At 54.6% G+C, this 26,127-nt stretch overlaps 1 protein-coding gene and 1 long non-coding RNA gene across 2 annotated transcripts in view; one reads left to right on the forward strand and one right to left on the reverse strand.

Annotated features, from left to right (window-relative positions):
* The window catches only part of STIMATE (STIM activating enhancer), a 56,476-nt gene extending 31,588 nt beyond the window's left edge, over nt 1-24,888 (forward strand). Inside the window, exons 2-8 of the mRNA XM_037134795.2 lie at nt 6,401-6,449; nt 8,631-8,726; nt 12,633-12,754; nt 17,350-17,462; nt 18,412-18,489; nt 19,247-19,396; nt 21,158-24,888. Of these exons, the coding sequence (XP_036990690.1) occupies nt 6,401-6,449; nt 8,631-8,726; nt 12,633-12,754; nt 17,350-17,462; nt 18,412-18,489; nt 19,247-19,396; nt 21,158-21,274 (725 nt within the window). The 3' untranslated portion in view covers nt 21,275-24,888. The remainder of the gene's footprint in view (nt 1-6,400; nt 6,450-8,630; nt 8,727-12,632; nt 12,755-17,349; nt 17,463-18,411; nt 18,490-19,246; nt 19,397-21,157) is intronic.
* On the reverse strand, nt 17,458-20,129 carry LOC119041477 (uncharacterized). Its single transcript, XR_005081042.2, has 3 exons — nt 20,014-20,129; nt 18,662-19,053; nt 17,458-17,640 (listed from the first exon to the last, which is right to left on the reverse strand). It is a non-coding gene; the product is annotated as an uncharacterized LOC119041477 (long non-coding RNA).
* Nucleotides 24,889-26,127: the final 1,239 nt, after the last annotated feature.

Raw genomic sequence — 26,127 nt, forward strand, 5'->3', positions numbered from 1 at the left:
ATTTACTAAGGACGCCATATTAGTTTACTAGGGATGGCATAACAGAGGGCCCTATCTTGGCTTTAACACGACAGAAACAGACTCTCAGTTCTGGAAGCCCAGCAGCCAGAATGAAGGCGGAGCTCCCTGGCTGGTGGCCGTCCCGGTCCAGTGTTCCTGCCATCACAAGGACCCCTCATTTCCCCCATGTCTCATCCTCTCCTCTCTGTCTCATGGGATATTTGTATTTAGGTTTGGGGCTCACCTGGCTAATCCAGGGTGATCTCTTCTCAAGGTCTTCATCTTAGTTATATCTGCAAAGACTTTTCCAAATAAGGTAACATTCACAGGTATTGTGGGCCAGGATTCGAACATATCTTTTTGGGGACCACCATTCAACCCACCACAATTGCCAATCAGATTTTTGGGGGTACAAACTCACCTATATGCTGCTTACAATAGAACTACCTTCAATGTAAAGTTAGAGGGAAGGGGTTGAAAAAGATACATATACCATGCAAATGCTAAACGAAAGAATGTACTCTCTGAATTTTACACACTTTATATATTCACTCAGAGCTGGGGGCTGGGGGGGCAGGAGGAGAGCCGGGTTGGGATCCTGGGACCTTCCTGGTGAAGCAGAAAGCCCCTGTCTTTTGTTCTAGTTCTTATTTTCCTCACTGCCAATAAAAACTGTGGCTCTCAATGCCAGATTTTGGTAAAAAGGAAAGGAATTATTTAATTAAAAGTTGTACAGCTTTAAGTAGTGGTGGAAATTTGCCATTAAGTCCCACTTCCTTTGAACACCCACAGACACACACAGTGCTGCCCCTGCCACCCCTTCGCCCAGTGAGGCCAGTCTCAGAGCACGCCACTCAGAAGTACCGCCTTCCAGAAGGAGAAGAAAACAGGAGTCTGACTCTCACTTCACCCCGTTTCCCCCAGTAATCCGTCCGTGCTCAGCTGGCCGGCCTCCCTGGGTTCCCTGCTCCGTCAGCTGTGTCGCTGCCTCCATCTCCAGTTCTTAGTCCAAAACCGCGGGGCACCTCCTCGTGGCCGGTGGGTGAGAGGCCTCGCGCCCCCGCTTTACCCACATGGCCCCACAAGGTCCAGCCACACTTGACGGCCCACCTTTTTGTTTAAACCACAGCGTGGAATCCCCTCCCTAACCCCATCTCCGACTCCACCCACAATCGGAGACACGGGCCAGCTCTCCCGCATTTTCTGCCTTTCTGGGCTGCTGTAGTTAGTCCCAGCAGGCGTGGCCCCGTGGCCTGGAGCAAACCATCTCCTCTCCGAGCTCTGCTGCAGGCTCAGCAACTGGGGGACCTGCCTCCCAGTTACATCATGGGTCAAGGTCCTGTTGGCGTTGGTGGCATAGTGCGTTGGTGGTATAGTGGTGAGCATAGCTGCCTTCCAAAGTCCTGTCCATCTCCCTGGCCCAGGCAGACTATTCAGCATTAAGATGAAGCCAGCCTGCTATTGTTACACAAAATCATTCTCAATAGTTGTGCTGCTGCTTTTCCCAGCCCCCCAGCTAGGCTTGTGGGGGGCTTGGGGGCTTCTCAGCCTGCATCCATTCTGAACCTTGTTCCACAACCATTATGTTAGCATTCCAGCCCCCCTTTCCCCAGCCACATGTGGGTATGACAGGAACGGGTGGAGAATCAGGTTGCAACTGACAGACCCAAGGCCACAAGCTTTTCAGAGACCAGGACCGGGATGGGGTCTCTCAGCCCTGGACTGAGTAGAGTGGATGCAGACGACAGGGAAGCAGGGTCCAGGGCAGGGACGCAGGGCGTGGTTTGCCTGCCTGAGCACAGGTTCTGTGCTTCCCTCTTCACTCGTTTGCTCCCATTTAATCCTGACGCCAGCCCGGTAGGTCACAGCTGCACACTTCCAGCCCCTCTTTTTTTAACACATACAGCTAGGTAGTAGCAGAGACAGGACCCAAAGCCAGGTCTGCCTGGCTTTTGACCACGCCACTCCCTTGAAGGGGTGACAGGACCCCATGCCTGCCTTCAGGACGTGTGTGCGTGAAGTCATCCTGCCCAGCAGCCTGCTCCGAGTGGAGGCGCTGGTGCCTGGTGTCGCTATGGAGTGAGACGAGCTGTGTGCTGCACGCCGCCCCCACAGGCCCCCTTCCCTGTCCCCACCCTTCATCCCCCCACTCTCCCACCTCCTTTGCCATCAGGGGCCCTTTCAGGCTCTGCCCTGGCAGCCTCAGGACCCCCTCTGGTGCCCCTGTGACTGCACTTGTGCTGCGCCTGCCCCTTCCTCCGCCAGCCTCCCACTTCAGGGGACGAGTTGTAGAAGTAAATGTCAGAGAGGACGGGTTGCGCTTTGTTTGGCCTCTAGCTCCGTGTGAGTTCTCTCCATCCTGTAGAAGCACCGTCGGTCCCAGCTGTCTGAGCTGGGCCCCGGCCGCTCTGTGAGCCTTTCTGCTTGTGGCTTGGCGCCCCAGCCAGCAGTTTTGTTTCTTACCTGCAGAGACGTCTGTGTCTCCCCAGTTTGACTCCACCCCAGTGCCACCACGGCCACCAAAACAAAAGAAATGCAGGGGGACAGTGCGTATTCCCACCTCTGCAGTAGCTTTTCCTAGCTGTGGTCTTCTCTCACACCCACAGCCACGCTGTCGGTAAACCCTGTCAGTGCTGCGTTCAAGATACCAGCGGATCCGACCGCCGGGCCCAGCCTCCTGTCCTGCCCTAGGTTAGTTTGGTGGTCTCTGACTGGTCTCACTGTTGCCACTGGTACCCCCTCAGGCTACTCGCAGCACAGCAGCTGCAGTGAGCTTGTGTGGCTGTGGCCCACGGCCATCCTGCCCCCTCCCCCAGGTCACGGCAGGTAAAGGGGGAGCCCTCGCCCGGGCCTCCAGGAGACCCGACCTCCTGTCCCACGCCCCCCTTCTCTTCCCCAGGTCTTTGTTCCCCTTCCGGACCTCCTCATCCACAGTCCCCCGGCTACAATGGCGAACCCCACTTCCCAGCCCTCCTCTCTCCTGCCTTAGTGTCACTTGTCACAGTCAGACGCACTCCATCTCCCCACCCCCCAACAGAGTGTGAGGTAGGGGAGGAGTCTGTGTGTCCCATCTCCAGCCAGGCAGGCCTGTCAGGCAGCAGGCCCTGCAGTAATAAAACATGACTAGACTGACAGATGCGTTTTTCTGGGGGTGTCCTCCTACCACGTTAGACGTAGAGGAGCTCTTTTAATGTTTCCTTTTCATTTAATTAAAAACAAAAGATTCCAAGACGGACACATTCTAGGGAAGGGGGTGGTAGATGGCAGGAGCCACGTTTCTGCCCTTGAGCAGAATCTGAATCCAGCCTGAGCTCCGTGTCCGCGCTGCTGCGTGAGGCTGCTCCCCGCACCCGCGTGGCACGCACGCTCCCCCCTTCCCCTTACTGGCCCAGAGCCCAGCAGTGGGTCACCCTGCTTCTCGTGTGTCCCAGTCTGCTGCATTAGTGCCAGCCTGACACAGGTTTGTCTTTTATTTTTTAATTTTTGAAATAAAAGCAGTGTGAATGTGGAAGGATGTTTTAAACCATTCGCAGTGGCATAAAAAGTCTACTCCCCAGTTGATAATTCCTTTCATCAAAGGTAGTCCTTACTGATGCTCACGTATCCTTCTGGGGGGGAAGGCCTGCATGGTGCCAGCGTAAATGTATGTCCGTTAGAATGGATATGAACAGACTCATGGTAGGCATGCCACTGTGCAGTTAGTGGAACTCGGAAATCCATATCAACCCACACAGATCCACCCGCTTTTAGCGACCACCTCGTGTTGTGCTGTGCCGTGACGTGTGTTGACGGGCATTGGTTTCTCCCTAGGTTTTTTGTTACGGCAACATGACAGTGAAAATCCCTGTACATCTCAGCACAAGTTGCTGTAACACCTGTGGAGCGCATACCTGGCAGATTAAAGGGGCCTGCGCATGTACAGTTGTGATGGATGTGGCCAGATGACCCCCGAATGGCCGCACTAGTGATTCTTCTAGAATGTTTTCCTCCTAGCATTTTATTGTAAAAAGTATTAGACTTACCAAATAGTCTAATAATCTAAGGAATATACAAATATTCTTGATTTAGGTTCACCAATTACTGTTGCCACATTTATTACTTCGCTAAAGCTACCATAACGAAATACCACAAAGTGGACGGCTTACCCAGCAAACTTACTTTCTCACAGTTCTGGCAGCTGGAAGTCCCAGGTCAGGGGTTTCCCAGAAGGTGTTGGCAGGTTTGGCTCCTTCTAAGGCCTCCCCTCTCTCCGGCCTACAGATCGCCACCTTCTCACGGTGTGCTCACATGGCTGCCCCTCGGTCTCTGCGAGTGTCCTCACCTCTTACTAAGGAGACCTATATGACCTCTTTTTACCTGACTTACGTCTTTTAAGGCGCTGTCTCCAAATACAGTCACATTCCGAGGCACTGGGGGCTAGGACTTCAACATATGACTTAGGAGGGGAGACACGATTTGGCCCCTAACACCACATTTGCTTCTCTTTATATAGTATCTATCATATTAATATAAGTGATAGAACATGATGTATTATAATTATGCCATTTATATATGTATTGTATAGAATCATAGCTCATATAATTTTTCTCATACACCATTTGACAGTAAATTGTGGCCATTCTGACACTTCAGCGTGTATCCCTTAAGGGAGGGGGGACTTCTCCTTGGGACATGTTTTGATGTCTTTTGTTTTACACTGGTGGGGGCAGATTCCCCTGCGGCAGAACAACAAATGGGGTGACAGGGCTCCAGCCCGGACTGGGGGCTTTCCTTCCACATGGTTGTATCCCGGCCCAGCATCCTCCACGTCTCCTTCCTGAGACCCAGGCGCTCAGAGAGACTCGGGTGCATGGGAAGGAGGCCTCCTGCCCGGAGAGCCATTTGTGCAAGCAGAACCTCTTGGCCTCAGTTCCAGATTCCTCAGTGTGGTTGATGTTTTGCATGTGTGATGTGTCAACAGAATGACACCATCTTACAATCCCACTTGCATTTTGGTTTCTATCAAAATATCTCTCTAAACACCAGACTGACTTCATTTCTGTGTGCAGACAGCCTTGCTCTGCAGAATGCGCACTGCCTGTGTTCACTAAGAGAAGCAGGGTTTGTTGATGTGGGCGCCGTTTCCCCCCCCCCCCAACCTGCCTTCTCCTCCTCTCACACACACTTTGGCAGCTCGGGACTCTGCCAGAGTTGACTCTTTCTTGCCACTGGTGGGAACATGGCATCCTCCCTGGGCTTGCATCCCTGTCTGCTGCTTCCTCCGTACTTCGGTGTGGGAAAACATCACACATGCACACTTCCCATGTTTGTTTTAGTAGATAGAATCCTTGTGGAAGCAGTTTGCCTGGAGCGTCAGTGGAAGACAGGACGCTTGGAAGCTTTTTGCTTCCCTCTGTTCTAGTGGATGTGTCTGCAGGCCCGAGGTGAAGGTGTCAGTCTGGGAAGCCATTTGGCTCCCAGGTCAGTCGAACTGTTGCTGAGTGAGCACCCAGCTGCTGGCTGTTCTACCGCGGGGAGTACCACAGCCTGGCACTGAGACGCAGCTGGCATCCTCTCTCAGTCCTCTTCACCCCCAGGAACCCAATTTAGAGCCGCTTTTCTAAAACACAGTTCACACCATGTCTTTGACTTTGCTTAGCACCTTTTGTCTTCTTTTCCCCTGCAGGACTCAGTCTAGACTCCTTCCCCTGGCGTTCAAGACCCTCCCTCATGTAGCCTCTGCTCAGTCTGTCTCCCTCGTTACCTGCTGTATCAAAGCCAAGTCAACTTCTGCCAGACACGCTCTGCCACATTGTCGCTGTACCCGTGAGCTCACGTTGTGTGCTCTGCCCGATTGCAGCTCTCTCCCCTCCCTGGTCCATCTGAGCTTCCACCTCATCAGTGAAGCCTTTCCTGACTGGCACCCTTCTTCCAGGCAAGCAGGCTGGGCATCCTTCCGTCAGGCCTTCACTCCGCCTCAGACTCCTCTTCTCTAGCACTTGCCACACGTGTGGTTATGTACCTGCTGTCCTGCCTGTGTCTCTTCAGGGCTGGGCTGGGGGCAGCACCCAGTGAACCTTCGGGGGGTGGGCAGATTAGTCGTTGGGCAGAGCATATCCTGAAGTGAGAAGCAGCTGCACCCCTGCTTGTGGTTTTCAGTCCCTACCTGAGAGAGCCTTGTCACAGAGAAAAGAAAATGCAGTTTTCCACACACGGTGAGGAGTCGTTCTTCCTAAGTGTCCAGTTCTGAAGCGTCTGTACTGGTCAGCAGCAGTAGAGGAGGGCCTCTGGGACCTTCACGTGTTATTGTACCTTGTCAAAGAGCAAGCGCCTTAACCTGACGTTGTAAATCCAGCCTGTTACACGCATTTTGCTTTATTATCACTGTGGAAAGCTACTGAATGTCTGTCTTTTCTTTCAGTCAAACGCTTCAGAGAACCAAAGCATGAAAGACGTCCATGGAAGATATGGTAGGCATTCAATGTTAACTCATCCCTAGAATGTTTTCGACTGTGTATTGTACGGAAGAATTGATATTTCTCAGGAAACGTGGAGCCCTGCCTTTATTCTGTCGTCACCCTGGTGTTCGGTTTTGGAAGATGGAAGATAACACAGTGCCGCAGGCTCCTTAGTTATGGCTCCATGAGGTTATGTCAACGCCTCGGATTCTGTAGTCTGCACGCATGTGCAGAAATAATCTAAACTTGGAGAGTAGTCAGCTACACCATGTAAATGCTCCTCTCCCCAAAACTAGCCTGTTTTGCTCCCAGGTTGACCCTAGGGTGGCAGGTTTTCCTTCCTTCAGACATTGTTTCTGTACGTGAATCTCCAGAAACTAAGGAAGTCACTTGCAAGGAGACAAGCAGGTCTCCAGGACAACATGATGTGCACAAGAAGCCGTCTGTCCGGGGCTGCCTCAGGCTGGTACCTGACCTAACAGAATAGCCATTTCTCCCCAGACAGAACTTCTGATACACCCCTGTGACAAAGGCCTCTCTATAAAATGTGAAGTACGTAACACGTGATTGGTCTTCAGTGCATTATTTCTAGATGTTCATAATTCTCTTTTTACTTTCCCCTAATCCGTTTCTCTCTAATCTGGGTTTCGGGCTTGGGCTGGGGAGAACCCAGGGAGGACGTCCAGCTGGGGTAGGCTGTGGTCCACACGTGTGGCCCTTCGGTCACTCCCTACTTTGCCTTGATTTTAGGGACTGGTTTTCAGGCCTCGATCACAGGGGTGGTCTGGATCATCTCTCAGGTCTGTTCCAGTCCTGAGACCCCATGTTTGGTGTCCCCCGCCTGTGGGCCCTTCCATCACCCCCTTTGGTGGCCCTGCCCAGCTCTGGGTGCTCAGCCTGGGGCCCAGGAGACATGACCACAGTTCAGAGCTCCTCGGTGCGAACCACAGGTTGTCTCCAGGTGTTCGGAGCAGAGGAGACACTGAAGGCCCCGCATTATCACCACGTTCCTGCGGTGCAGATGGGCACGGGTGCAGGGAATGACACAGGGTGTACCAAACACTAACGACCTTGTTTTTTTTCCTTTTTTGAAACTCCCGTCATCTAGCCCAGGATTTGGCAGATGATTGCTCACTAGCTCAGGTGGGCCTGGCACGCTGTGTTTTTATAGATCCAGTGGACAGGGGTGATGGCAGCTGTGGCTGCTTTAGGCCCAGAGGCAGAGCTGAGTAATTGCTACAGAGAACAGTGGTCCCCAAAGCCTGAAACATTTCCTCTCTGACCCTTGACAGCAAAAGGTTGCCACCCCCAGTGCAGCCCGCTGTTAGATGGCAGCGGCTGACAGTGGTTCGGGCCTCCCTCTCTGCCCTGGGTCTGTGCAGGGCTCATTAGCTTTGCACACCACTTTCTTAGCTCGGCTGTGAGTGCAAAACAGGGGCACCTCGGACTCCATCACAAAGCTGGGATTTAGCATTTCATTTTGAAGTAACAAAGAAATGAATACGTAGAACATATTTATTTAATGTGTTTAAACATATAAAGTGGGGCAAAAGTAGGTTTACAGTTGTGAATAGGCAAAACAGTTTATTCTTGTGTTATTATTGTACTATACTCTGTATGAACAACTGTAAATGTACTTTTGCCCATGCTCTATGTTATTAATCAGTGGTCTTTCAGGGATTTTAATGCAATGTTATTGAAGGTTTTGAAAGGTAGCTGAAATGCCAAGCCTGAATTACCTGTATTTTGCCCTGTATCATGTGCACTTTTTTGCCTAAATTTTTGAGGGAAAAATAAGGATGCGCATTATACGTGGGTGGTACCTGAAGTACCTTGTGTCTGTTCACGTGTTTTATAATTATTTGTTACATAAAATTTTTTGTACCATAGTATGTTCAAAAATAAATGTTAAAATTCCTTTATAATACAAAAAACAAGTATCTAAATATAAATAAATAAAAACTGAACTAAAAAATTAAAACGGAAGATTTTTTTCCTGACAGTTTGGGTCAAAAATGTGTGTGCGCATTATACGTGGTGAAACAGCAGTACGGAAGCCCGGGGACAGGTGGCTGGTGATGGGAGGCTGGGGTCGCTCGGTGGCGTTTTTCTACTTCAAGTGTAACATTTTCCCCACATTGAGTACCACCCTCCTGTCGGTGTGTTCACAAGTGCTGATTCTATTTTGTACAGGTTTCTAGACACTTCCAAACAAGCCATAGGAATGCTGTTCATCCACTTTGCAAATGTGTACCTAGCAGACCTCACCGAAGAGGACCCTTGTTCCCTGTAAGTGGTTCCAGTCTGAGCACAAACACCCCGCCCCACGGGCGAGAATGGAGGCTGGCCGGGCTCTCTGCCGAGGCCCTGTTCCTAGGCTCGGGGGTGGGGTGGCTTGCCTTTGTCCTCTGTGCTCCTCCGAGAAACCATACTGTGTGTGCTGCCTCTGAGCTCAGACACCTGGTGACAGTGGCCCTGTGTGCTGGCTTCCTGCCAGCCAATCAGAGTTCTGTTTCTTGGTTTGCTAGTACCCTTATGTCTCCAGCTTCAAAGCAGCCGCTGGCTGGGCAGTATAATGCCCTGAAGGAGCGTCTGTCTCTGCCGGAGCAGACTCGGAGCAGACTCGCGGGGCTTCTATGTGGTGTCAGCCACTCAGGGTTAGAGCCACTGTTGACTGTCACTGACCTCTTGACCCTAAGACCGGGAGTTGTCCCGTCCTGTCAGGGCAGTGTGCCTTCCACACGCCCCCAGACCAACCTGCCTGAAACCCTAGCTGGGCCATGGTACGCGGTGCCCCCTGCTGACAGCCCCAAACGGCGCCTAGCTTAGCAGATGGAGTGGAAGAGGAGGCTCACCTAACTTACCCCGACCCCATCTTCCACCTTCCTGGCTCAGACTCAGCACTTCAGCCATGGCGGGCTACTCCTGGTGGCTCTCAGACCTGCCCATGGTGTCCTGCCCCTGTGCCTTTGTCCACCTCCCTCCCCCTGAAATGCCCCACCCCCCCCAGCCCTGCCCCTGTAGGAGAGTGGGGCAGAGGGCTGGCGAGTCCCTTGCCAAGAGGTCTCTTATGTATTTAAGATCACTTGGACTGGAAGATTCTAAGCTTCTCTTTTTGGGTGAGAGTGTACAGTTCTGAGATTTGGTCTAGGTCTAGACTTAAGTAAGAAGTTGTGAGGTCTCCCTCCCCAGGGTCTCCCCTTAAGTAAGACCTGGATAGATTGTGATCTGTTCGAATGTTTGTGTCCAACCCTAAAGCGGGGACTGGAAGGGTGATGATCTCACAGGGGAGATGGTTAGGAAGGCGCCTTGTCCTTCCAGCCCTTGAGCCCAGCAGCAAGCTCATGTCATCTGGTGAATCATCTTGAGGTCACTGGCCGAGGTAGTCTGAGAGCCAGCTCTGCACCCAGAGGCGCTGGGGCAAGAAAGCCTAGTTCCTGGTGTGGCCTTGGCTACATCAAGCTTCTTGCATCTACAGAAGGAAGATGGTTACAACCCTGGCTGGTGTGGCTCAGTGGGTTAGGTGTCATCCCGTAAATGAAAAGGTCGCTAGTTCGATTCCCAGTCAGGGCATAGACCTAGGTTGCAGGCCAGGTCACCGGTTGGGGATATGCAAGAGGCAACCTATCTATGTTTCTCTCTGTCTCATCCTCCTTTCCCCTCTCTTTAAAAATAAATAAATAATATCTAAAGAAAGAGAGCCCTGGCTGCTGTAGCTCAGTGGATTGAACATGGGCCTGCATACTAAGGGATTGCGGTTCAATTCCCAGTCAGGGCACATGCCTGAGTTGCAGGCCAGTTCCCAGCAGGGGATGCACCAGAAGCAACCATACATTGATATTTCTCTCCCTCTCTCCTTCCCTTCCCCTCTAAAGATAAATGGATAAAATCTTTAATAAAAAAAAAGAAAGAGAGATATGAATGATACAGCTTGAAGCAGAACATTGACCCCCTGCGTCACAGCCAGGATGGGGAAGAAGCTGTTGACAGGTCGTGAGCGCTGGGCCTGGAGGGGAAGGGTTCCCGATAGACCTGGCTGGTGACCGAGAGGCCACACTGTGGGAAGGTGGCTTAAGTCTCTGAGCCTCGGGTTCTTCTCTGCTCCGTGTGCCCTGCCAGGTCCTCGGGACCGCTCCGAAGGTCTCGTCAGATGATGAGTACAGTGCCGTTGAAAACAGCAGGGGCACTTCCCAACGACGACGGCAGTAGTTCAGTTGGAGGACATTGTCATTAAAACTTTGGAGAGACACCAGAGCCTCCAGCAGCTGGTTCAGGAGGTGCTTGAGGGGGGTGGGGGAGAGGAGGAGACGAGGGAGCATAGGGCGCTGTGAGTGGCCCTGCTCCTTGAGGAAGGACAGGTGCCGACTGGGACCTGTTCAGCCCCACCACTGCCCTGCTCTGTGACTTTTTACAGATGGAGTGAGGTTGTGTTGGACCCGGGGCATCCCGGGAGTCTGCAGACCTAGAAGAGGAGAAACGTACAAACAGAGGGGGAGGAGCTGCTTCCTGTGGCCTCGGGGCCTCTGTGCTGGGAACTCTGCTTTGGGTGCCAGATGAGCCTTGTGACATCCAGGGTTCAGTGACTCTGAGGATCCGTGATTCTGAGAACACAGTTGTATAGTGTTTGCTTCCTGTGTTGCAGGAGCTGTCTACATTTATTGAGTCATTTGATCCTCAAACAGCCCTGCAACACTGGTGGGCGGATTATCCTCATTTGTAGTTGGGGAACTGAGGCACAGAGAAATTATATAGCTGACAACTAACAAGCGATGGAGCTGGGATTTGAACTCAGCCAGTCTGGCCCCTGGGCCCATATGATACTGAACTGTCTGCCGTGGCATCTCACCTGTGCTGGGTTCGGAGTCTCTTTATCCCCAGGGCCCCAGCACACTGTAGGCTCAGGTAAATATTTGGTGGGAGAATGAGTGAACTAACTAACACAGGTGCTGGCATACCTGAGGTTTGCAGGTTCCGTCACAACAAAGCAAATATCACAATAAAGTGAGCAGTAATCTTGCTAGTGGAAGATCTTGCCTTCATTTGTAAAATGAAAAGAAACATCTGTAAAGCACAATAAACTGAGGTATGCCTGTCTGTGTGTTAGGCTGGGGCTCAAATGTGAGAACCACTGGAAACCAATTAGATGTAAGTATCTGAGCCAGCATAGCCTGGGGCCAGAGCTCAGCCCTTGAACGTGGAGAAACTATGTGAAAGCAGTTGCTATTCCTTCCATCTCTGGTCTGAGAGTGACCCCTTGTGATTTCAAAGGGGAAGGGCAGGCGGGAGAAAGTGCTGTCCCTCCCTTTGGTTTTCTCGCCACTCCAGGTCCCTGACCCTACAGAGCAGAGTGTGCACCCTCTGATATCTGAGGGCTAAGGCCCCTCGTCAAAGCCCGGGCCATGGGGTGGGGGCTGACTCTGCATAAAATGCCTCAAGCCTCAGCATCCTGGTACAGGGCTCTCAGGAGCGGGGGGCAGTGGGCCAGAGCCCTTTCCTTGGTGAGGAAAGAGGTGCGTGTCAGGTGGAAACAGACCTTACGAGAACACACAGTCGTGGTGGGCATGCGCTTCTGCCTCTCCTCCTCCCCTTCCTCCGTGATCGTGCCTTTTCCGTGGGAAGTAAATTTCTCTCTTTAAAGATACTGACCTGCACTCGTTTCCATGGCAGGCTTGGAAGCACAGGGATGAGTGAAGGCTGTGCGGCTCCACCCTCTTTGGTCTAAAAGCCCAGGCCACTCCCTGAGCTGCTGTGGTGCGGCCACTGAGGGGGGCCTTAGGGGGACCTTCAGGGCATGAACTGCCATGGAGCAGATCTTTTCATCAGTTCCGTTTCCCTGCTGACTTCCGTGGCTGCTTCCGGGCACTCCGTCTTGTGTCGCGTCGTCTTTGGGCAGGAACACTTGTGGTCTTCCAAGTTTCTTTCTCTTTCTCCTGTGCCCCTCCGTAAGTTGTCCAGCCCCTGAAGAGTGTCCACATACTGCTTGGCAATACCTCCCAGAGGTGAGCACTGCAGCCTTTTGCACAGGCATATCGCAGGCCCTCTGCCCCTGCGCTCCCCACTCACCCCAAACACGGCCAAACAAAGTGTCGGTCGTCAGCCCTGACCTTGGCATTGGTAAGCACACGGGGCCTGACTCAGGGGCTCTTGCTTCCTGGAGGTGCTCCCTGATCCTGCCGCTGTGCCCTCTCCTCACAGGTACCTCATCAACTTCCTCCTAGACGCCACCGTGGGCATGCTGCTCATCTACGCAGGTGTGCGCGCCGTCAGCATCCTGGTGGAGTGGCAGCAGTGGGAGTCCCTGCGTTTTGGCGAGTATGGTAACGTACCACGGACACTGGATGGGGCGTGGACGGGGATTCCTGGAGGGAGCGCTGCTCCTTGCTCTGCACAGCCCCCCGGGCCCATGATTCAGAGAAGGTTCAGGTGCTGGTGGGTGTCTCTTCTGTAGTGAGGGCGCTGGTTCTGGGGCCTGAGCGCCATCCTCCTGCTCGTGTCAAAGTGCCCCCGTCCAAGGCCTGCAGATGCGAGCCTCGCCACTCTGGCTCCTGCCTTGGTAGCAGGAGGCACCCTAGATGCAGGGAGGGGAGCAACGTTGCCTCTTCCACCGGAGGGCATTGTCGGCCCCGCCTACAAGGTCACGAGGCCACCTAACTCCACCGAGCTGCCCACCTCGTTAGAGAGATGGGGGTGACTCTTGGTCTGGGAGGTGCTCGGTAGGAAGCTGCCCCTCCGTACTGCGTGTCTGGGCTTGTCCTGTGTTTGGGCCATTTTATTATTTTATTCACTCACAGAGGTAGAACTTAAGCAACTTACGGATGCTGGCCCAGCTTTGACCCCGCACATCTGGTCAGACCTCGTGGAATACAGCTGGGGTAGGAAGCTGCCTGCATGCTGGTTCTACGCACAGGTGCAGCACCTTCTACTCTGTCCTCCCAGAAAAATGGCCAGAGGTGGCCTCAGCAGGGCTGCCAGTGAGAGGTGCCGTCTCTGGGCCTTGCCATCACCTGGTGATTCCGGCCTCAGGGTTTAGGGGGACAGCAGCTCTCTCCCACCTTCACAGCTGGCCCTGCTGCCTGCAGGATGGGGCTGTTTCTCAGTGGGAGCAGCACGAGTGGAACCTTTGCCAAGAAAGGTACACGCCGGTCAAGAGGGAAGGAGAGCGGGTGGAATTCCGGCTCCCCCCTCTCCTCCTGTCTTGGGCCCGAGGGCTGCTCACTCCTACGTGGTGGAACACTCATCAGGGACTGACGTGTGTAAAAGGGAGCCGATTGCTGGAGCCAGCTGTGAGTGCCTGAGGTATTTCTAGAAATTTTAGTAGTTGTCTGTCTCCACTGAGGGGAGATGAGCTCAGGGAGGGCTTTTCTTAGCCTCGTCACTTGATGCCTGATGAGTCACTGACTTAAGATAGTGTTTGACACACAGCATGTGCTCCTGTGGCTCCAGGGAGGCTCCTGGGAAGCTCCGAGTCACTGACTCCTCAGCTCAGAGGACAGAAACGGACCACAGCGGCATCATCCTTGTTTACCGGAGAGGCGCCCAGAGTGGCTGAATGACGCAGGAGGCTCGCTCAGCCAGTGCACAGCCCGGCGTGGCGGGGTAGAGGTTGCTCATGGCTGCTGCACTGGGTTCCTAATCCCCCCATCACCTCCCAAAACAGTGTTCACAACTTCTTTGCTGTTAAGATCCCGTCTGGAAGGGATCTTTCAACTTGCCTGTAGCTGACCAGTGCTGAGGGAAGTCCACCCCACAGCCGGTTTGCACGCCGGTGGGTGACCTGGGAGTGGAGATCAGGTCTGGTCCTAATACACCAGCAGCGTAAACCCATCCACTCCCAGTGTGTTTTCTCCACGTCCCCAAGAGTAGATTGAAAGGCAGAAGGCAGCGGTTGTTTGTCTTATTTCCATGCCACCTTCCCCTTAGCTGTCGGACCTGCCTGGGCCCCTGCCCTTGGGCCATCTGCCTCTGCCATTGGCACCCCGAGACGGGGTGCCTCTGATGAAGCTGCCCTTTATCAGGGACCATCCCGGGTTCTCACCCTGGGTTGAAGAAGGGTAGTGTGCATCCCCAGTTACCTGATTTTTATTTCTAATTGGTGGGTGACACCGATTTCTTTTGTTTCCAAATAATTTTATTTGCTATAACAAATTAATTTATCACAAAATTAGTGGTTTCAAACAGCACAAATTGATTATCTTACAGTTCTGTAATTCAGAGGTCTGATATGGGTCTCATGGACTAAAATCAGGGTGTCAGCAGGACTGGTTCCTTCTGGAGTCTCAAAGGGCAGAAGCCGTTTCTTGCCTTTGCCACCTCTAAGCCTGCCTGTGTTCCTTGGCTCGTGGTGCCTTCCTCCAGCCCCAGGGCCAGCAAAAGCGGGTTGAGTTCCTCTTCCATCGTGTCGCCCTGGCCTTCTACCTCCTCTTTCTACTTGAAGTGCCTTGTCATGACCTTGGGCTCTCCTCGGATACTCCAGGAGACTCTCCCTGTCTTAGAGTCAGCAGACTAGCAACCTTCATTCCCCTCTGTCCCACTGCTGTGTTACCAGACACATCCACAGGTTCTGGGGACTCATGTGTGGCTCTCTCTGTGGGGCCATTACGCTACCTGCCACACCTGTTAACCAAGTCATCTGCGGAGGCAATAATCCTATGTAGGCCCCATAGCTCTCTTCTCAGGTAAATGAAGGAGAGGGGAGTGTGTTCTAGGGCTTCCGTGGTCCCTAGAAGAGGAGGTGGACCCGCTAACAAGAACGTGGGACTTGGGGATGCCACACAGCCCTGAGGGGCAGGACGGGATCCAGGCGGCACGTGGTGTCTGCGGTGTGAAGACAGGCTGCTCGTCCCCAAGCACAAGCCCTGGAGGCAGGGCGGTGTCCCGAGGGCACCGTGGTCTGCAGGCCGGCTGCCCGCCCCTGTCCTGACACTGCCCTCAGAAGCCTGTCTGGACACAGACGTGCTCCCTCCCTTCAGCTTCTGTTCCTGCGATTTATCCTGAGGAAATAATTCAACAAAAGGAAGCTCCCGTGCACCCGAGGGCATCCATGTGGTAAGAAGCGGACGCAGCAAGAATGCCTGGCTTATTTGACCTTAAAAGATGAGACCTCGGGGAACAGAAGACTCTCACATGGGACGGAAATGAGAAAAACCAGCACCTGTGCGTTCATTCCAGCGGTCCTGACGTGTGGTCTGAATGCACAGGAGGGAGTGATGGGCGGGAGTGGGTGACGCTTGGTTTTTTTTCTTTTTTCACCGTGTTTTTTTTCCTCTTAACTTCCTTATTAAAGCATCAAAACGAAAGAAGAGGCAGCTGCAGCTGAGTTGTGGCTCTGAAACTCAGCAGTCTGGAGGCACACGGGGGAAACATTTCCTCTTTTGGCAGCCCCTCACAATGAAGAGCAGATGGGGCGGACACGCTCTGCACACGCAGGCTTCCTTTCGGTGGTGAAGAAGTGTCGCCACTCGGTCTGTTGGCTCGGGAACACGCCAGTCCTGATTCCTGAGTACTTCCTACCAGTACTCTCTGTCTGTCCCCAAACTTACGTAACAGTTTTTAACAAATATTTTGATCTGTTGTTTTTGAGAACTTTTCTCAGTGAGGTCAGATAGTTTACTGAAAGAGCTACAAAATGCCACCGAAAATCTAGCTAGGAGAGATCGTGCTTCTGAAATGACTTGTTGGCTCAAATGCGTGTTATCCTAGACATGAACATAGGATGGCCTCAGAGGGAGCAGCGATGCCTCCCTGCGTGCGTTCTGCGCACTTCCCCCGAGGTTTTCCACAGAAGGGAACGGCCTGGTGTGGCCCTTACCACTGCCTGAAGGCATTCCTGCTGCTCCCACTGGGTGCAGTAGCAGGCTCTGGCAGGGCCGGCGGCGCGGCACTGGGGCCTGGTGGGGCCGGCTAGAGCAGCAGAGCAGCAGCCGGAGACTTCTCTCAGGGCCGTATTCTCTTCCCGGCCTGTTTGGGGCCTTTGCCTGCCCTGAATGTTACTGTGCACCCCCTCTTCTGGCCAGCTGTGGTCAGATAGCCCCAGCAACCTCCACTCTCCCCCCTGGATATACCATTAAGGAGATGTGTGTTGCCCCCCAGAGACACCGTCCCGGGGGGTTCTTCCTGTCACTAAGGATGCAGACCTTTCCCTGGAGGGCTGGTCCTCCACCCCTCATCAAGTCCCTTTTGAAACATTCTGGACGCACTTCAGGGCCTGGCGTCCCTCAGCGTGAGCTGGTGGGTGCCTCCGTTTCTGAAGCATAGTGACTGACGGGATCACAGGTAGACCTTTGTCCACCCCGAGGCACAGCCCATCACTCCTTGCCTTAAGGACTTTTCTTGTCCCCCAGTCCAAGGTGTTTTGGGGGGCTCTACCCGAGACAGAATCTGAATTCCTCCAGAGTCAGATTCCTGCTTTCAGGGCTGAGGCAGCAGGAAGGCGGGGGTGAACAAGGAGGTTGTTGCTGCCTTCATAATTCAGAAACATTGGCCGCTCCCTGGTGGGGGAGGGTGGACAGCAGCACGGTCAATGGAAAAACCAACAGTGGGTAATAATAGCAGTCTTGCTTAACACAGCTTCTGCTGCCAGCGGACAAAAAGCACCAGCTCTTCTGAGCGCCAGCAATAGGCGCTTACTAACTTTAGTGCTTTTTGATTATATCTTAGAATCTCTGGAAAGAAAAGCCACTCTGGTATCTCCAAATTAGGAATTTTCTGATTTTCTTTAAAATACCCACCCACATTAGTCTGCCCGGGCTGAGCTGATTCTCGGTGCTTTGGGGGCTCGTTCAGCAGCTGTGGAGCCAGGGCTGTGGTGTGGGGCGGGGGAGCGCAGGCCCCCCCGGGCCTGTGGAGGTGGGGCGGGGCCGGCCCGTGTCCAGCCCAGTCCAAGCTGCGTGTGACTGGGTGCCCTCCCCTGCAGGAGACCCTGTGCAGTGCGGCGCCTGGGCCGGGCAGTGTGCTCTCTACATCGTGATCATGGTCTTTGAAAAGTCTGTCGTCTTCATCGTCCTTCTCATACTTCAGTGGAAAAAGGTTTGCCTCTCGTCTTTCCTTCAGTGGCTCCTTGGGATGCTAAGGCAGCACTTTCCCCTTTCCACTCCCCCAACCTCAGCCCTGGTGGAAAACCAACTTTGTGATCTCTTCATTTGTTTTGTTTTTTAACTCCACGTAAACAAAGTGGGGTTGGTCTGATGTGGCAGCTATTGGGTACCTGCCAAGAGAGTAATTAGTTTTTTACACCATCCACTTCAGTAACACAAGTGTCCACTCTAGATTAAGCAAAGGGAATATATAAGTCCAATGAAAATACAGCCCTGTCCAGTACTAACCCTCATGCCTTGCAACTGTAAATGCCAGGCAGGTGTTCTTTACATTTGCAGGTGTCTTCTTCACATACCTCTCTAGGCCACTGCTTCAGCCTAGCCTTTGGGTGCCATAGGCAGCAGCTGGTCACAGGCGACTCCCCAGACGCCTCGGCCCGCCATCTGCCCCAGCCCCCGCACCGCGCAGACAGGCCTCCACTGCCCGCCCCCTCCACACGCCCACATGACCCCAGGCTGAGGGGCGTTGGAAACAAGTAGCTTGGCCGTCCTTTGGTTTTATTTGTGGCTGGGTTTTATTTTTTAGGAAAATAAACCGAGGCTTTTTAGGGCTATTGTCCTTCAGGAGGTGGTTGGGGTATAGGATTTCTGTTAGAAAGTGGTCTGAGTCCTTATCACCAGACTTTGTAGTGACCTCAGTCCCCACGTCTGCACCGCAGGGAAAGCCACTGAAGCTCTCACTAACTGCTCCGGGTGGTCTCCAAGGGGGTCCTTCCTAGCAGCCAGACCTGGGGACTGCACAGTCCTGGGTGCGAGGTGCTGGGGTGAATGTCTAAGCCGAGCCCCCCCTCAGGGCCTCGTGGGGGGTTTGCCTCTGCCCCTCCTTCCGGGCACTTTCCCTGCGCCCTTCCCCCACCTCACTGCTCTGCTTCTCCTTCCAGGTGGCCCTACTGAATCCTATTGAAAACCCAGACCTGAAACTGGCCATCGTCATGCTGATCGTCCCCTTCTTTGTCAACGTCAGTGCCATGTTGCATTTTTAACCCCAGTTTGCTCCCTGCCTTCTGGTTCCTGTTCACAGTTCTGAGTCTGACAGAAAAAACACCTTACAGCTCTCAGGTCCCTCTGTGTGAGCATTTGCCACCTCCCCACCCGACCCCAGACCCAGAAATGGCAGGGTTGCTTCCTCACCAGGCAGACCCCTGCTCCGGGGCCTCTGGCAGCGAGTCTTGCCTTCCCTGCCCGCAGCCTTCTGCTGGGAGTCCCACCTTGTGTCACAGTGGCTCCCGGATCGGGGTTGTCGGGGTCGCACCCCGTCATCCATTCTTGACCACAGAGTTCTGAGAGAAGCTCATGAGCACACTGGCTAGAAGTTACGAAGTAAGAGAGGAAACCGTAGGGGAACCTGAGTTTGACAGATGTGGCAGTGTGTGCCGGTGGACCTGCCCGGCCGGAGTGGGACCAGGAGCCCGGAGGCCTTGGTTCCAGGTCCAGTTCTGCCAGTGGCTGCGCGAGGGCTGAGGCAGGCTTATCCCGTCAATCACCACCGTGCAATCCTTGGGGTAGGCAAGGCAGGATTTTCTCTGATAAGAAAGCTAAGGAAATAGAGGTTAGGAATCTTTTCTGAAGCTTCTGAGAGATGGCAGGGGGACCGGGCACGTTTTTTCTTTCCCTAGTTCAGGTGTTGTAATCGGGAAGGGTGGGGACCTGGGGGCTACTCTGCGTGCTTTCGTAAGGGGCCTATCCCAGAGTAATTTGCACTTTTCCTCCCCACAGGCTCTGATGTTTTGGGTAGTGGACAATTTCCTCATGAGAAAGGGGAGGACGAAAGCTAAACTGGAAGAAAGGGGAGCCAACCAAGACTCGAGGAACGGGAGCAAGGTCCGCTACCGAAGGGCCGCGTCCCACGAGGAGTCGGAGTCTGAGGTAGGGCTGGGCCCTCGTGCTGCTGCCCTGAGGAGGCCTCTGGCCTCGTGTCTCATGCCAGCCCGGGGCAGGGAGACAAGGCAGGCAGACCCCAACCAGTCTAGACCCATCCCTGCTGTCCACGGGCCTTCCCCAGAGCAGGGGGTGGTGCACCTGGGGGATGTGAGAGGCTTCCTGCTACATCCCCTAAACCAGTGGAGACAGACAGGAAAGGGAGGAGCCACCTTTTCCCAGGGAAGCTGGCAAGGACTCGTGGGCCTGACCGTTAACCTTTAAGCACTGAGGTGTTTGAATCCCTGCCCACCACTAATGAGCAAGGGAAGTGTTGGCTGAGGCAGCTGGAAACCTCTGAAACGTAGGGGTAGCCAGATGTCCCAGGGGAAGCCTCATCTCCTCTCATTTTCACGTTTCTTAACTTAAAGGTTTGGACTTCAGGGAGACTCCTGGTCGTAAACAGGAGCATGAGGCCAGGCTGCATGTCCTGGGCAGCCGGCAGCATGTTGCACTTCTATCCCACCCCCTCAGTGCCCTTGTTAAGCTTCCGTGGTTGCTGCCCAGTTCGCTGTGAGGGGCCTTCAGAACGGCCGAGAGACTGTCTCCCCAAGAGGCCTTCATACTTGCGGACGAGGAGAAGGGGATGCCTGAGGAGCCCCTCATAACTGTGTTCTGAGACGAGGCCTCGGCCGAACCCTGCGAGGACGCTGGGGCAGTCTGCTTCTCTCCTGGGGCACAAGAGGGCGTTTTGAAAGCTGAATGAATAGGTGGTAGGACGGGGAACCTGTCCTAGAACCTAGAACCTGGCCTGGGGCCAGGCGTGTTGTAAGAGCTTAGTGAACACGAGGTGAATGACAGCGTCACAGGCAGAAGCAGCTGCTCCGGATCAATCATGGTCATGTGATTTGGGGTTCGGGTAATAATGTAAAATTCGTCATGGCCAGAGCTGCGTGTGTTCCAGAAGATAGGATAGAATAACAAAAAATAAGCAGGGGGCGAAGGCCTGAGCTAGGTGGGCCAGGCGCTCTGTGATCCAGGCTGAGGGACCGGGCGTGCTTGTGCGGGTGGTGGGGAGCCGCAGAGACTGTTGGATTCCGGGGGCCGAAGCTGGAGGCAGGAAACACTGCAAGGGAGAGGCCCAGGGGGAGGTGGCGGGACTGGCCCAGCCTGGAGGAGGAGTCCCACACGTAGGGGTGCACGGGACTCTCCATCCCTACGGGCTGTCCCGTGCTTCCGGGGTGTGCAGAGGCCTGAGGGGCCAGGCAGGTGGGCTGTGAATGAGCGTGGGTGCCCCTGGGCACCCTGCCTGCAGGGCCCAGTCATTCAGGGGCTCACAAAGGCAGAGCGCCCCTGCATAGGTGTGCCCCACAGACGGGCGCTTTTCCTTCTGAAAGGGGCTTTTCGCTTTGCCTTTGCTGAATTGGAGGCAGCCTCCAGGGCCTGGGCCTCCATCTGTCAAGATTGGGCTGTGCGTGCTTGCTGAGTTTGCTCTAACTGGGTTCAGTCCCAGCTGGAGGTTGGGTGGAGAAGTGGGGAGCACCGGCAGGGGGCAGGGTGTGTGGACTCCGTGCGGGTTTCAGTGGCCACGGATGGGATCCAGAGGGGCCGGCGTGTCTTTCCGGAAAGGGCGGCTCCCCGTCACGCTCTTCTACAGAAATATGAGACCGGGGCCTCGTGGAGGGGCTGGCACCCCCTGCCGGGGTCCGGGGAGGGCAGAGGAAGGTGGCACCACTGGTGACTCAGGGACATGCCTCTCCGCTGCCTCAGATCCTGATCTCAGCTGATGACGAGATGGAGGAGTCGGACACGGAGGAGGACCTCCGCCGACTGACGCCCCTGAAGCCTGCGAAGAAGAAGAAGCACCGCTTCGGGCTGCCCGTATGACACGGTCCTGTGCTGGGTCAGGTCTGGGCCCGGCCTGCCGCCAGCGGCAGATGACGGTCACTCTGCAGGGTCATTCCCCGCTCCCCTCTCTGCTCCTCCTCGTCTACCTCCGTGCCCTCGCTGTCTCTGCCCGCTCCCAGACGACCGCGACTTGAGAGAGGGCAGGAGAGCCGGCGCCCAGGGGCGCGGCAGTTGGAGGTCTCCACTCAGTTGCACTATGAACACTGACCAAATATGCAAGCAGGGCGTTTCGTGTGTGTGTGTGTGTGTGTGTGTGTGTGTGTGCGCGTGCCGTCATCCCGACGGTGTTGGAAGGGACCCAGGAGCCCTGTCCTGTGTCTGGCAGGGTGGCACTGAGGAGAAACACACGCATGCACACAGATTGTGCAGACAGCCTTCTCCAAAGGCTTGGGGAGTGAAGATGAAACATGTTTTGGGCTAAAGTCACTCACTGACGAAGTTGGAACCACAATGCTTTCTTACTCGAAGTAGCTTTTATAACTATTATTGATTTCTAAAGTCAGTTTTATGAGCTGTCACAGTGTTAATGTTTTTTGAGTATGTGTTTATTTCCTATGGGACTAATGGGCAAAACAGATTTTTAAGTCTTCCGTATGCTGTTGACTTTTATATTTTTAAGTTATATTTTCATACTATTCTATTTAAAAACTTTTTAATTCCCAAAGAAATGGGTTTGTTTGCCTTTGGTGGGATGTGAACTGGGGGGAGGACAAAGCCGAGAGCTGCTTGTCTGGAGCACCGTTAGGTAACCTGTGGTAAGGTGAGGCGGTGAGCCCAGCACGAAGGGAGATCCGCCCTCACCTGAAGTCAGCGGCCCCTGGCGCAGTGAAGGTCAGGCCTGAGCGGAGCAGGGGGTCAAACTCGGACCCAGAGTCGTGTGCACGCCAGGGCCCGGCCGCTCCTTGGCGTTTCTGCCGACTGGGCAGACGTCCTAGTTAAACGGGACACAGAGAAGAGTCTAAGAGGTCTTTTTGTCTAGAGAAATTGCGACTGTGAGGCCACTTCTGTTTGTTCCCTGCCTGTCGTCAGAGCCTCCAAATCTGCAGTTTAAAATGTCATCTCGGCCTCCCGCCTCCCACTGTGCAGCCTTCAGAGCCAGCTTCCTGACCCAGCTCCGGGTCAGGCTGCCCCAGGCCTGTTATCGCCTCCACCTTTATTTTGCACAAGAGTCTGGAGAACACCTGCTTGACCAAGTCGTCCTGTTTGTCACGTACTCCAGGGCTGTGGTGTGGCTGCGTCCACAGCCGGCACCAGGTGCTCCTAAGCCGTGTCCCGTCCTTGGGGAGCGGCCCCCACTCAGCCTGGGCAGAGGCCCCCGTGGCTGTGGGCGTCGGCCGACGGGCAGGGAGTGGGCTGGCTGGACACTGGCCCTGCTGTGGAAACAGCACGGCGGGGCACCCAGGCCGTCACAGCCCGAGGCACAGAAACCCGCACTGCTGAGTGTGAGCTGCGAAGGAGATGGGTGGGGAGGCCACACCACCCAGAACCTTATTTTTAGACCTACATAAAAATGTGTTTCTCTTAAGAAGATTGAGTCTGAATTGTGGCGTTGAGCCAAGCTGCTCACCGAGGCATGCTGGGCCTGGCCTCCGCCTGTCACGAGCCTGGGACATGGGGGTCTGCCTGGGGGAGGCCTTCTCCGTCCACCCTCTCTAGGAGTCCACAAGCCAGAGGGGCTGAGAGGGGCCGGGCCCTGTAACCGCGGTGGGAGGCGACTGCTCGGTGAGCGTCTGCGACTGGAGCGAAGAGGCGAGGCCGGGTGGTGCCTCCTGTGAGACTGGAGTCCATCTCCTCCCTCACATCACCTCCTCTCCCACTTCGCGCCCTTCACCCCTCCCATGCTCTGGCTGCATCGGTGGGTGTCTCCACCAGAGAAGCGGCATTGGGAAGACCAGCCCCTTGTGGCCTGGCTGACTCTCCTTGTCGCTCCGATTTCTTGAACAACCTGTGCCCACAGCTGTTTGTCTTGAGCCCCTTCCTGAACTCAGAATCGGAGCTTCATTTTCAGTCTCGATCCCCTGATGTTTCCAAACTGCAGATGGGGTCAGGGAGCTATAGTCTGTGAAATAGGGGACCTGGGTTACAGGGACCTCAGGTGATCTGCTCACCTCAAGGCTTGTCCCAGTACCTGCTGGGAAATGGGTTTAGTGGACAAAGAAGTTACGAGTTAGTGGTGGTTCCCTGTGTCCTGATGTTCAGCAAGGGCTGTAGTCACTGAGCTGTGGCTGTGTAGCTGGCTAACTCGACGGTACCTGCCCATCGAGGGCCTGTGCACTGTGGGGCCGGACAGGGTGGCCTCCTCCTGAGTCCGTGCACCCGCGCACACGCACACACACAGCACAGAGTTCGTATTCCCTGGGAGTGTGTCCTGTGCCACTGGGTCTTTTTTGTGGCACACTGCCCAGAGAGGGCGGAAGCTGGGGGCCTGTCAGGACTTCTCCGGAGCTGCCCCCCCCCCGGCGAACTTCCGCACCACCTGCTCCAAGGTGCCTTACGAGGTGCAGCTCCTCACTCAGCCACGTGGCGAGCATCACTGTGCTTGAGAAACCATAGGACCCCGACTGGATATTGTTCACTGCCCATCTCGTTTGTCAGAATCTGGACCTTGGCTAAGCCACCCATGATGGAAACTTGTAAGTTAAGGTCATGAATAAATTTCTTGTAACTAATGGAAATAACCTGAAGAGGCAGAACTATCACGGCTGAATGGAAGAGATGATTGTGGCTCTTCCTTTTGCTGTCAGTGGGATGTGGACAGTGGTTAAGGAGGGATGTCGGTGGGACCCCGGGTAGCAATGGCTTCGTGGTCCATTCAGCCAGAAGACCTGTGCGCTGAAGCCCTCGGGCACACGGTGGGCTCCCGCCTCAAGCTTCAACTTGTGCCCCTTCCTGGCAGTGGGAGTCCTGGGTTAGTGCTGGTACATCACGCCTCTGAAGGGAAAACACAGAAGGGCTCCGATCCCCCTCGTGTCTTCCCCTCAGTGGTACAGGCCTGTCGGCTGCTGTCCGGCGTCCCCGACGAAAGGTGCCCCAGGACTGCAGCCCACGGGGCCCTGCTGACAGCAGGTCGCTGGCCTCCCTGTGGCCGGGCCAGCGTAGTGATGCCGGGAGCTTCCTGTCTGCCGGAGCAGCAGCCCCTCCGTGAGGTGTAGGGCCACCCTCTGTGAGTCTCCCGCACTTCGAGCTGCAGGCAGGGCTCCTGTCCTACCCTGGGAAACCGGGGCAGCCTGAAGGGCTTTGTCCTTGGTGAGGGACTTCCGGTCCAAGTGTTGGTACCGTGAGGCGCTGGGTGGGTGGGTTGGTTTAATTTGATTTCTGTTTTCGTGAAGTTTATTAGAAGTCAGACGTATGTGAGCAAAAACCATGGCCTACTTCCACTGTCTGCCTAGGAGGGTGTTGAATTGGTGGTGGTACGATTCACAGAAACACATTTTTGAAATGAAAGGGAAGACGATGTACTTACACTGTAAAATGGTTTACAATAAAGTTTGACATCTTATTACAGCTTTTTTTTAAAAAAGAAACGATCACTTTTGTGCTTGTTGGTGTGTGTTCTCTGGAGTCGGAACAGTTTGGTGGTGTCAGGAAAACCTCCCCAGGGGGTTGGAAGGTGCTCCCTAGGGCACAGAGCGGGGGGGCCTCACGTTGCCTCCCAGCAGACGTGGGAACCAAATCTGCTTAGAAAAAACCGAACACGTTCTTACCAATTCCTCTTCCCGGCTGATGTGAGTAAAAGCGGCTCTAATCCCCTGGGGAGCAAGTAGCGCTGGGAGAGGGAGTGCGAGAAGTAAACGTCCCGCATGCTTGTCCCTGAGGCCACAGGGCAAGAAGGCAGGTGCCTGCCTGGGCAGGGCCAGCTGAGGGGCAGCTCCCTCATCCTGGGAGCTGGGCCCTCCCTCGCGGGGCCCTCACAGTCCAGGCCTGCCCTCAGTGCCTCTTGGCCCCCATTTGGAGTCCTGGGTTTATGCCCGAGTCCATGGGAGAACATTCCTCATGTCAGCACTTGTCTCGGATGGAGCCTGGCAGTCTTCGCATTGGCCTCCTGGGGACAGGACCGGGCAGGGGGTGGTTTGGGTGGGGTTTGAGGTGTGACTGCAGTGGAATAGCATTCAGGATAACCAGATGTCAGTGCCCTGGTTGGGTTCGGTCTGCACAGAGCCTTCGAGGATAAAGAGAATCTCACATGTACTGCCCACGCCCACCCCAGGCTTAAGGTCCTGCCGGGGGTCTTCCCTGCAAGGATAGGGGTTTTAGAAGCCGGCAGTGGAGAACTAAGTGACCTTCAAGGGAGCCCTTGGGCCTGTCCCTCTACAGCTCAATACCTGCAAAGGTCTTCACTTCTCCCCCCATCACCGTCTTTCAGCATCCTAAGTGTCCTCAGGCCTGGTGACCTTACCTTAGTCAGAGGTTCAGTGCTGTTTCCTGTAATCAGCTCCCCTTTACACAAAGCACGGTCTCCTCCTGGTCCTTCCTGGACACTTTACCCCCTGCCTTCTTCGTCCCTTTGCTAAATGTGCACTGGGAGTGAGACAAAGGACAGTGACATCAGCACCCAGCCATGGACGGAGAGTGCCCCAGGCTTCCCTTGGCTGCGGTTTCTCCAACTGTGAACCAGGGGTACCCGGTGCTCTGAGCCCGCCATGAGGGCCCAGGGAGCTCGCAGTGAGCAAAGCTCACGAGGCAGACACAGGAAGCTCCCACCCTGCTCCTGGGCAGGATGGAAAGTCTCTTTTCCCTGGAACCCAGGGAAGGGGTAGAAAGGAGAAAAACAAGTTGAATGTAGTCCATCCTGGCCCTGGACCCTCCCTCAGGGACACCCCCACACTGGGACG

Source organism: Artibeus jamaicensis, unplaced genomic scaffold (genome assembly GCF_021234435.1).
Source record: "Artibeus jamaicensis isolate MK-2021 breed Jamaican fruit bat unplaced genomic scaffold, CSHL_Jam_final contig_519, whole genome shotgun sequence".
In the NCBI taxonomy this organism is placed as follows: domain Eukaryota; kingdom Metazoa; phylum Chordata; class Mammalia; order Chiroptera; family Phyllostomidae; genus Artibeus; species Artibeus jamaicensis.